Source organism: Gobio gobio, assembly GCF_949357685.1.
Source record: "Gobio gobio genome assembly, chromosome: 9".
In the NCBI taxonomy this organism is placed as follows: Eukaryota; Metazoa; Chordata; class Actinopteri; order Cypriniformes; family Gobionidae; genus Gobio; species Gobio gobio.
In genome coordinates, this window is record NC_137115.1 from 9,104,875 (window position 1) to 9,117,217 (window position 12,343).

Here is a 12,343-nt window from a genome sequence, read left to right on the forward strand (position 1 = left end):
GGACAAGCTGTGGCTAGCACAGAAGTCCAATAACAGAACACCGCTCGTGTTCAGATCAGGGGGGGCGTTCCTCCCAATCACGCCCCTCCAGGTGTCACTGTCACTGCCCACGTGGGCGTTGAAGTCCCCCAGTAGAACGACGGAGTCTCCAGTCGGAGCACTTTCCAGCACCCCTCCCAGAGACTCCAAGAGGGCCGGGTACTCCGCACTGCCATTTGGGCCATAGGCACACACGACAGTGAGAGACCTATCCCCGACTCGAAGGCGCAGGGAAGCGACCCTCTCATTCACCGGGGTGAACTCCAACACATGGCAGCTGAGCTGGGGGGCTATAAGCAAACCCACTCCAGCCCTCCGCCTCTCACCATGGGCAACTCCAGAGTGGTAGAGAGTCCAGCCTCTCTCGAGAAGTGTGGTTCCAGAGCCCAAGCTGTGCGTGGAGGTGAGCCCGACTATCTCTAGTCGGTACCTCCCGCACAAGCTCAGGCTCCTGCCCCGCCAATGAGGTGACATTCCACGTCCCTAAAGCCAGATTCCGTGTCCAGAGATCGGATCGTCGGGGGCCTCGCCCTCGACTGCCGCCCGATTCGCTATGCACCGGCCCCTTACGCTCCCTCCTGCAGGTGGTGAGCCCACAGGAGGGCGGCCCCATGTCACTCCTTCGGGCTGAGCCCGGCCGGACCCCATGGGGGAAGGCCCGGCCACCAGGCGCTCTCATACGAGCCCCAACCCCGGGCCTGGCTCCAGGGTGGGGCCCCGGCTGCGCCATGCCGGGCGACGTCACGGTCCTTGATGTGATTGTGAGCATAAGGGTTTGTGAACTGTTCTTAGTCTGGCCCATCACCAAGGACCTGTTTGCCTTGGGTGACCCTACCAGGGGCATATAGCCCCAGACAACATAGCTCCCAGGATCATTCGGGTACTCAAACCTCTCCACCACGATAAGGTGACAGTTCAAGGAGAGGGTTAAAAACATTTTTTTTTAAATTCTATTATTGTTAACAGTGTTTCCCCTAGGTTTACAGCTTTGGGGGGGGGGACCTCCCGAAACTACCAGTGTCGCGGAGCGGGAGTGTTACGGATACGTGGTGTTGCCATAGACAATAAATTAATTAATTTGGTAAATAAATATAAACAATATATATACTATATTTCAGGGCTCAATGCTAAGGATATTTTTCAGGGGTTCAAATTTTTACTTGCCCTGTCAGAATTTTCACTGACCCCACCACAAAAAAAAGACAAATAAAATAAAATGGGCCTAGTATTGTTTTTGAGCCATATAAGCTTAATAAATAAGGTTATGACTCTAAAAACTAAAATCCTAACTCATATATTTTTTTTATATTGTTAAAGACCGTCAGTAATAAAATAAGAACAAATAATCAAATTATGAGCAAAAGCACAAATAAATAAAGCAGAACAAACATATACAAATTAAATAAACAGTTATTTTCATGTAGGTCTAAACTAGATTGTCAGGTACAAAAATAGTAATCAAATGTAAAATATAACTGCATAATCTGCATAAAATGATATGCCACTGCATATAAATACAGATTAACCCTTATTAAAAGTTATTCAGTCAAGAGCAGTGAGTGATTTTTTTTTTGTCTTTTGTTATCTCAATATTTATATAGCCAATGACGATATTTTCCGGCTTTCCATGTTTTCACTGTTATACTTTAGGGGGCGCTGTAGCGCATTTCCTGCACGAGAACAGAATCTCCTGATCAAAACAATGCCGAAGAAGCAACGTGCGATATCATGTGTAAGCAGATGCATATGTAATATAACGCGATCATCACCATTAAACAGCATATAAATCAAAACTGCCTAATGTTATTGAATGAAATGTCAACCCAGGACGAATTATAGGACTTGTCAAGCTTTGGGCTGTTGATGGACTCCATCTACAACATCTGTGTTTTGTTCATCGTTCAGACGTAACGTTAGTCTTTTACAAAAACTTATTTTTTTCAGCTTTATGCTCAAAATGTTGCTTTTTCATGAAACTTGCAACATTCAAGTGTTGATTAAAAAAATAATATATGAAGCTGGAATAAAACAGTGGGTCTGTTCTTTCTTTGATATATTGCATGTTTAGATATTCTGTGGACCATTAAAACTTGTGAAAATGACCATAAATGCTGGCGGTGACTGGCAAATTTCATGTTTACGTTCATTTTAAAAGACCTAACCGACTATGTTTACGATGATACTCAACAAGACAGTCATTTTGATATAATTTTGTGTGAATATTCGCGCACTGAGACGCGTGGGCGTGTGTGTGTGTGGGGGGTGTGTTGCTGCCCTTCGCGACGAGCAAACTGAGAGACACACTTTCTCGTCTATGAGCGCTTGAATATTTAAATTGGCAAGGCTTAAAAAAGCGCAAATGATCAGTTTCCGTGAAGATGCAGCTTTGGCCCGAGTGTCTTTCACGCTGGCACTGAACCATCGGGCAATTCTTATTGTCGACCGTAATGACAAATATTTTTTGTCATTCATTCAGGGGGCGGGGGTCGTTTGGAGGGCGGGGCGCCCCCCAAAACAATGGTAGGGGAAACACTGGTTAAAGTGTAAAGAATATTTCACAATATTGCTGTATTTTTGATCAAATAAAGGCAGCCTTAGTGATCAAACATCAAAAACATTTTTTAAAAATCTAAATTATATATATTTACAATAATGTGATTGGTCCATCTTTACCGCCTCGAGAAAGGTATTTAATAACGAATTAAATTGAACATACACAAGGAAAAGTTAAAGCAGGATAATTCAACCAATTAAAAACAGCGTCTGGGCTTCTAAGCCCCACCCAGTTTCCGGTCATCCTCATACATGCCGTTTACCATTCTGTTTCTATTGTATCGATTTGAATTTTGGAAATCGATGCAAGAAACCAGTCCTGCCCTTCATAACGAATATTTCAGGTCTGTTAATATTAATATTCAGTGTGTAATGCATGGATGTTTGCTGCATTTCTTTAGGTTAAATTTAATCAAGCCCTGGCTGATCATTCCAAGACCGACAAACCCAGGCTTATCGATGGCATCGTGCTCACCAAGTTTGACACCATCGATGACAAGGTATGACTGTCTGAACCCATTGTTCATGGCCCTCTTGTGAAATGAACCTTGGTTAAGAGAAACGTACCCATGTCTCCTGTAGGTGGGCGCTGCCATCTCCATGACCTACATCACGGGACAGCCCATCGTGTTTGTGGGCACCGGGCAGACATACAGCGATCTTCGCAGCCTCAACGCCAGGGCTGTGGTCAGCACGCTCATGAAGGCCTGAGCCACTTTCACGGTTTCACTACAGCTAGATATGAGACCCCGTGACCCCTCTCAGCGTCCCGTGAATGCAGACATGCCTGTGTGTTCAAATGATAGGTGTTTTTTGGTTTACTACAGGTCTAACTGAAATTCAGTTCATATTTAGGATCCCTCTTGTGTTTTGTTCTAGGAAGAAAAAGTGTTTGATTCAGTTTAATGAGTGGAAGGAATAACATTTGACTTGATCTCACCTCAGCAACCATTTTTGATTGATATGCTACACAGCCAATCAGAGAGCAGCAGCTACAAACGCTTTCATTTAGATCTTTTTATTCAAGATGAGATGAGGAAAGTATTTTTGCACTTTTCTGCCTCTCTTCGCTACGATCAAGTGTTCTCATACGTACTTCCCCACAAACAAACAAAAAGAAGATGGATTTGAGGTGTCATTCAAATGTTATAAAAGAAATATAATATATTCTAAATGTATTTTGTCTACTTTTTATTTGATTAACGTAGGTACATTCAGAAGATGGCCCGCAACCCAAACGGTCTCATGAATTCACTACCATAGTGCCTCAGCTCATTACATTCAGTTCTCCCAAAACAATTCCGTACAAATGCTGCCTTTCCTCATGCTTCCTTTTTTACTCAGGCTTTTCATGTCACTGGATATGAAAGTTATTAAAAGGTATGGAAAGATTTGGTGCTTGAGGGTTGAAGGCCGAGGTCTGAGTGAAGGCACCTCAGCAAAGAGTTCGAAAATGCTGCGTATACCAAACTATCTGAATCCCTGCAAATTTACATGGTTTGTTTTAATTCATTAGTAACCGTACTGTCATTTTTCTTTTCTTTCAGATCCCTTCATGCTTTATTTTAGAACAAAGTCAGGTCTTAATTCTCATATTAATTTGCGGTAGCACAAATGCAAGACTGGAGAGCTCCATCGAGAAAATGTTGTACTTTGAGAATGTGTAATATTTCTTAAATAAAGCTGCTATAATAGCCGGTAATGACCTGTTTTGATTGGTAGCACACTAGTAGTTTGTTTCCTGTACAGTACTGGTATTTTCACCACTGCGTTTCATTTCTAAAGAAATAATACAAATAGAAATGCCTGTTGCCTTGTAAAAATTAACATGACCGATGGAGTCCGATTCCCTAAATCTTAACTATTATAGACCGGTTCTTTAGCCTAGAAATCTAGACGCGCCCTACCGGCAGAAAATGTATTTTGCCGCGAGTGTAGCCTAGCAACTCTCGGTAGACCTGAGAGCTGGAAAAACCAAACTCTGGTCAGGCCAATCACAGTGTGTGTAGAGTCGGTGGGCGGGCTCAACATAATGACGGCACGTCACGGCAGAGTTGCGGAGGTTCTGCGTGCTACTCGTAAACAAAGCTGACAAACAGCGGTCTTTTGAATCGGCTTTGGCCGCGACTCTGGAAGACTTGGAGTTAAGCTTTTTTTTTTTTTGAGAAAAGATATGTTCAAAGTTTTGCCGACCGGAAACGGCAAAGTATATCAACTAACGTTAGCTCGGCTTCACCTTCTTCTTTCCTCTGGTTGGTTGTGGCGGTCATGGCGCTATCCAATTGCATGCAGAGGGAATTTGAAAGACAACCGTTTGCCCCGCCCCTCGGATTGAGGCCTGTCAATGGTGAGTTTCCAGACCCAACATCTTGATGTGGGTCAGGCTACCGGTTCTTATATATCAGTCAAAAAGATTCACAAACTCACAAGTTATCAATTACCGTTATATTCGGCAAATCCATCAGGGTGGTCATTGAGACAATCTGACTGGATGTTTGTGACAGAGCAGTTATACATTTTTCAAATAAAAATGTCTGTTTGTACCAGAGGAGCTGCTAGCAATTTTGGGCCCTATGAAAGAATATGATTTTGGGCCCTCTACCACACCAACCTAGCTATCCAAAATCTGTCTGCAATTTAATAATACTGACCGTTTAAAGCTACACGGTGTAACTTTTTTTAGTTTATTCTTAGCTAAAAACACTTAGTTCTTTCAAAAATATATGTGCTCATTAATGTATATTTACTTCTTTCAAGTAATAAAGTATTCTCGTAAGTTTATAATATGCCATTGAAAATACATACGGGTGAGGGGTTCGAATGTTGCCATGTTGCCCCTCCATCTTGAAAGTACATTAGCCAAAGAGGGACATACCCGTAAATTCAAGCTTCGCCTTTCGCGTTTTAACACTCGATGGCACCGTGTCGAATGTGGACGAGGTCGAACTGGAAGCCATGTTAATCTTGGACAAAATCGGCCACCGTAGGAGTTAAAACGAAATCAGAATTGAGAGGAACAGAAACTAATATTCACTGGATGGTCATATACCTTAGATGGGGGATGGGTGGATAGCTAGATGGGGGAAAATATCACACAGTGTATTTTTAAGCTCTGCTTGCTCAACCCAGAATGCCCCAATTGGCTGATGAAACACTGATTAAAATTAAGATACAATTTTTACAAAACAAAACTTAATGAAGACGTCACAATCATGTCTGACCCACTCCATGTCTCCTTGCATTGCGCATCTTATGATGTGTCCCATCTCATGCTGTTCACTTTTCATAATCGACACAGATTGTCAACATGGACATAAAAAATTTAAATTATAATATTTCAACATAAATGTAAAAATAAATACCTTAATGGCTGCAACAATTATAGTACAGAGAAACTTCATGTCGGAGTGGGATTTGAGCGTAAACAGTTCACGAGTGGAGCATTTTGCTGGATTTTGCCGGAAATGCAGAAATAAGCCATCTTTTTTTATATTTGTAACTCTTTGGTAGATTATACATTTATAATACATTACAACTAGTACTGTTACTACTAATAAACCAATCTCTGGGGGCCCCAAAAGTGTGTGGGCCCTTAGAATCGTGCGCACCCGCGGGTCCGCTTAAAAAGGGTGTTGCTGCTGATGTGAACGCAATCGTACTAAATCGTGGAAGTGAACCGCTATTAATGACGTATGATTTTATAAAAATGTGTGTGTGTGAGTTTCACTCATTTTCCTGGTGAGCGTCACTGACATACTGCAAGCAGAGAGCTTTACATCTAATTTCTGCTCGGAAGCACAGGACACAGGAAGCACAGGAAGCAAGTTACTAATGGCCTCATACACTCTTATGTTCAAAATAAGATAGATGGATGTAATTCCTCAAAGCTTCTATTTGCATGTAGTAATGACAACAACACGTTTGGTACCAAACAGATGTTTTATTTTAAAATAGCATATAAATACCTAAAAGACATTTGTGGACAGAGATGATAAAACAGTGGACCACTGGAGTTCAAATACAAAAGGTTTATAAACAACTGTTTACGTATCTCTTTTAAAGCATTACTGGCCAAGCATTTAAGACTATAAATGGGAACGGTCCAAGTGCAATACAATGTATTGAAAGTTGTGTGGCTCGAGAGGAGGAATGATGGCATTATATCAGTTCAAGTAGATTCGTGGAAGCGGAGATGCTTCGAAGCCTGAGAAACCACAAGCATTTTGATTCCCACCTCAGTCCCCCTTTACAATGTGTTCACTGCAGTTCATTCTTCTTACAGGCCAGATTTAGTTGTAACAGAAATGTCCCGAGTTATATTTCAACCAATTAATAGAATAAAAAGTGTGTATGTGTGTACACGCTACAGTTTTGTAATGTTTCGGAAATATGATGCTCACCAAGGCTATATTTGTATTGATGAAAAATACAGTAATATTGTGAAATATTACAATTTAAAATAACTTCTATTTGAATATATATTCAAATGTAATTTATTAATTCACGCAAAGCTGAATTTTCAGCATTGTTATTCCAGTTTTCGGAGTCACTTGATCCTTCAGAACTTGTCATAATATACTCAATTATTGGTATGTGATTATTAATAATGGTTTATTATCAAAGTTGAAAACAGTGCTGCTTAATATTTTTGTGGAAAACAATAACATTTTCAGGATTCCTTTATGAGTAGAAAGTTTAAAAGAACAGCATTTATTTCAAATATAAATGTTTTGTAGCATTATAAATGTATTTACTATCACTTTTGATCAATTTAAAGAGCACCTATCATGGAATTTTAAAATGTACCTTTCATGTAGTGTGTAACATCGATCTAAGTGAACGAAAACATCCTGCAAAGTTTGAAATATGACAGTGCACTGTATATATAGTTATTTTCTTTCAAAAGTAAGAGTCGACTCGGAGTCATTTTTAAGAATCGTTAGAAGACCGAAGCTTTTTCTCTGACTAGATGACGTCAACTTGTCAAGTTATTTGAATACGATAAGCCCACTTATTGCGCTCCAAGACGCCAGTGAAAACTAGAAAACATCATGGAGACGAGACGCTGTGTTCTGAAGTGCGACTCAAAAGCAAACTTTTTTTCCTCTACCCAAGGATGAGCATTTGAAGACTAAGTGGCTTGAAGAAAACCATACATCGTCGCGATTGTGTGTTTATTAGTCTTCAAATGTCTCTATTTGCATGTTTCGCGATCTCAGGAAGCTTTTATTATTGACTTCTATTATGGCACATGGTTCTTCTTCGTCTGTCTGTACCATATATGGACTACATGTGCACAGAGCGCCCTCTGGCTGCCAGTATGAATTGAAAACAACACATAAGAGACTCAATCGCTCATGTTTAGGCTACATCTGTGCATTTTGAGGAAGTATTGAATAAAAAAATACTCCTGTTTAGAAATTTGACACAGATATATGAGAATCTATCAATATTTCTCCTCATCTGCACATTTTTGAACTAAAAGCCCTGAGGGATGTTGATTTGTCGCGAGTCTTCGTGAGGAGAATAGAGGAGTTTTTTTATGAATGAGATCAGCTGAGGCTCATATTACAATCAAACGGTACCGACGCGGTTTTCATATTCATAACTCCTGACACATATTAACAAATTACTGTCACTATAAGACTTTGAGAATAAGGGCGTTTTCACACCTACCTTGTTTGATCCGGATTTTCGGACTTTTCAGTTTGGTCCGAATCAAAATTGCAGGTGTGAAACCTCCCCCGTACCACGGTCCGGACCAAACAGACGAAATTTGGTCCGACGAAAAGAGGTAGTCTCGGTCCGGATCAAACTGAACAAAGGTTCGGTTCGTTTCTAGTGTGAAAGCATTTTCTGTATGGTTCGGACTTTCAGACCATTTACAGGAAGTTCCTGTTTATGTTTAAATATTATAACGTTATTTTAAAATTCAATCTAGGCTACATTGATTATGAAAAGTGAAAAGATGCGCAATATGTCAGTAGACAGAAAGTCAGAAATAATTTTGAAACTAAATTTTGTATGATTTTGCTTAGAAAGCATTTCTTTAATGGGAATTTCGTTCTGTATAAATTGTATCTTAATTTTAATCAACGTTTAATCAGATAATTGCCTGGATTTAATAAATAAGAAGCAAATAGTCTATAGCAATAATCACGGGAGCGATCACATGCTTTGCACATGAACTGGAGCGGGTCTCAAATAAACCGAAACTCAGCAGGCTACTTGCCTCACAAACATGAGAAATATGTGTATATAAAGCTTGAAATGTCATTTTTTAAACGTAACGAATAAAAAAATAGTCAAGCAATGCGCACTGTTCAATAGTGGCAACGATATGCGTCCGTTCATTCAACTTGTCAAAGACGCTGACGTCAGACGCACGTCCGTTTACAAACCAATCAATGTCCAGATGCCGCCCACATAGATGATGACGAGTGGACGCAAGTGCGTCATGTAAAGTTCTTTAGTCCGCTCACATAATTGCAATGTGAAACCAAACCAAAACTAACCGAATATATAAAAAGTATCAAAACATGAACTTCGGTTCGGACCTTGGTGCGGACTTTCAGGTGTGAAAACGCCCTAAAACAGAGGTAAAAAATGGAAGCTTGACTCTTAGATCTTTTAAATGATGTATAGATTGTCATGGTAATTACTTACATCTGACAGTCATTTGAGCTAATTTAAACAAATAAAGCTTGAGGACGAATGTCAATCCAATCCAGTAAAGAGGTTAAACCGAAAACCATTTATGGTGATGGGCGTTCCGTTTCCGAAAATATCTGCACAGACTATACCAATCACAACTGACTGGGTCATCGGACCAATCACTGCAGATTAGTGTCACGTAAAGGCGGGGTTTTGAAAAGTGAATCACTAAAGGAATCATTTGAGAATCGCTGTCAAAACAGGTAAAAATAAATGCATATTATAAGAAAACTAAAGTCTTTTTTGTCATTGCATGCATGCAAAACTGTTGTTTGGGACTTCTAAAACAATATTTGGAACATTTTAAATGCCATAATAGGTGCTCTTTAATGCATCCTTGCGGAATCATGTGACACTCAAGAGTAATGATGCTGAAAATTCAGGAATAAATTATAAAATATATTACAATACAAAAACAGTTCTTTTAAATTGTAATCATATTTGACTATATTTTTTATAAAAAATAAAAGCCTTGTTGTGCATGAGACTTCGTATGTGTGTGTGTGTACCACGTTAATGGTCTTTATTCAAAATGCATTTTCTATTTTTCCCTTTTAATTTTGGGGTGAAACATACCCAGGACATGTATTTTGTTGGTTCACACATTATTGAAATACTGCTGGTGCATTTGCTGATGTGAAAAATGAGACGCGAGAAACTACTACATGTGACAGCTCATGTTTAAGATCAGACTGGCCCTGAACATCATTCTTGGTCCACGCTTCAATTACCACATTTGAAAAAAATTCCACAAATTTCTCCTTCACTCACATGAAGAGTTTCATAAACATTTTCCGAGTTGCAGGAGTTCACAGTTTGCTTGGTGGTGTTTTTACAGACGCCTTTCCCGTGTGAGGCGAACCGGTACTGATGGCGCTCGGTTCAAGTATGAGAAACGAGTCTGTTGTGCGTGAAGATCTGGTCATACCAGACCCGAGTGGAAGGGGGTCGGCCGAGCTGTGGAAATGTTCTCAGACTGCCACTTGTGTCACGAGTGGTAGTCTGGACAGAGAGACAGGAAGAGCTACAATTAAGATCTCGTTAAAACAGGAAGATTTCATCACGGGAAGCCACAGCGCACATGGGGTCAGGAGCAGAAGAGTACAGTGGAAAGGTGCAGCGAGTTTAAAACAACGACAGAAGCCCTTGTGCTGCGTTCAGGTCTACGAGTCTAGCGTTCTAGAAGCATGCATTGAAGGAAAGAAAGGGAAAAGGAGAAAGAAAGCCGTCGACATGCTTCAGTCAAATGCCCAAATTGCCTTTAGCATGCAAGCGGCCGACAACACGAAAGCAGTCCTAACCTTGCAGGAGGTTTTTCTGGGTCGTAAAACCATTTAGACTTTCTTCGCCTTGTGAGATGGGAGATCCTGAACAAATCAAGCAAATGAATGGGTGAAAAACGCCAACTGTTGTATGTGATGTGTCTAAATAGTAAAGCCAGAGCTTACCCCAACCATTGGTCACTACGTCCCGGTCCACTTCCCGGTTGCAAATCTCATTGGCCAGCCGCTCAAAGTACTCAGGCAGGTCAGAGTATTCGTTGCCGTACGAGATGACCTTAATGCCCTTGTCCAGCATGTTATCTCGAAGCTTTTTGAATTCGCCCACGTCCTCTCGCCGCACCAGCATGAAATGCTCGAGGTCGGACTTGTGCTTGACCGCCTCGAGAAACAGTGCCTGGAAGGTGGTGTCGTCCACTGTCCTCCCGCAGCCCAGGAACACAAAAGACTTGGTTTCGTAGAGTTTCTGGATCTCCCGCTGCAAAAACAACATAACTGGAGTGATGGCAGATACATTTTATGGATCACTGAGAAATAAAACAAGTTACTTCTAATTTAAAACAAGTTACTGTTGATTTCATATGGTTTTGAAAAACTTATAGCATTTTCAATAAAAGCGTAAACACCTGATTTTATTTTCAAAAAACCATTAAAAACCACTATATTGGGACACCCTTCCAAATCACTGAATTCAGGTGTTCCAATCACTTCCATGACCACAGGTGTATAAAATCAAGCACCTAGACATGCAGTCACTTCTACAAACATTTGTGTAAGAATGGGTCGCTCTCAGGAGCTCAGTGAATTCAAGCGTGGTGCTGTGATAGGTTGCCACCTGTGCAATAAGTTCCTCATCCTCACTACTAAATATTCCACGGTCAACTGTTAGTGGTATTATAACAAAGTGGAAGCAGTTGGGAACAACAGCAATTCAGCCACGAAGTGGTAGGCCATGTAAAATCCCAGAGAGGGGTCAGCGCATGCTGAGGCGCACAGTGGGCAGAAGCTGCCAACTTTCTGCAGAGTCAAGAGCTACAGACCTCCAAACTTCATGTGGCCTTCAGATTAGCTCAAGAACAGTGTGTAGAGAGCTTCATGGATTGGGTTTCCATGGCTGAGCAGCTCATCCAAGCCTTACATCACCAAGTGCAATGCAAAGCGTGGGATTCAGTGGGGTAAAGCACGCCGCCACTGGACTCTAGAGCAGTGGAGACGTGTTCTCTGGAGTAACGGATCACGATTCTCTGTCTGGCAATCCGATGGATGAGTCTGAGTCCAGGAGAACTGCACTTGCCTGACTGCATTGTGCCAAGTGTAAAGTTTGGTGGAGGGGGGATTATGGTGTGGGGTTGTTTTTCAGGGGTTGGGCTTGGCCCCTTAGTTCCAGTGAAAGGAAGACATTTTGGACAATTTCATGCTCCCAACTTTGTGTGAACAGTTCCATCATGACTGCGCACCAGTGCACAAAGCGTCGGTCCATAAAGACATGGATGAGCGAGTTTGGTTTGGAGGAACTTGACTGGCCTGCACAGAGTCCTGACCTCAACCTGATAGAACACCTTTGGGATGAATTAGAGCGGAGACTGTGAGACAGGCCTTCTCGTCAAACATCAGTGTCTGACCTCACAAATGCGCTTCTAGACGAATGGTCAAAAATTCCCATAAACACACCCCTAAACCTTGTGGAAAGCCTTCTAGGAGAGTTGAAGCTGTTATAGCTGCAAAGCCTGGGCCAACTCCACATTAAACCCTATGGA

The 12,343-nt window shown here is 41.3% G+C and overlaps 2 protein-coding genes across 4 annotated transcripts in view; one reads left to right on the forward strand and one right to left on the reverse strand.

Moving 5' to 3' along the window:
• Positions 1–4,289, forward strand: part of srpra (SRP receptor subunit alpha) — a 30,426-nt gene extending 26,137 nt beyond the window's left edge. Inside the window, exons 14-15 of the mRNA XM_079824680.1 lie at positions 2,994–3,092; positions 3,175–4,289. Of these exons, the coding sequence (XP_079680806.1) occupies positions 2,994–3,092; positions 3,175–3,303 (228 nt within the window). The 3' untranslated portion in view covers positions 3,304–4,289. The remainder of the gene's footprint in view (positions 1–2,993; positions 3,093–3,174) is intronic.
• A 2,225-nt stretch (positions 4,290–6,514) lies between these two features.
• Positions 6,515–12,343, reverse strand: part of fam118b (family with sequence similarity 118 member B) — a 28,101-nt gene continuing 22,272 nt past the window's right edge. For 2 of the 3 annotated variants that reach the window (XM_079824681.1, XM_079824682.1), the window contains 3 exons: positions 10,755–11,064; positions 10,608–10,673; positions 6,515–10,308 (listed from right to left, as the gene is read on the reverse strand). In XM_079824681.1, the coding sequence (XP_079680807.1) occupies positions 10,295–10,308; positions 10,608–10,673; positions 10,755–11,064 (390 nt within the window). In that variant the 3' untranslated portion in view covers positions 6,515–10,294. The remainder of the gene's footprint in view (positions 10,309–10,607; positions 10,674–10,754; positions 11,065–12,343) is intronic. The other variant, XM_079824683.1, reaches the window with a different exon arrangement.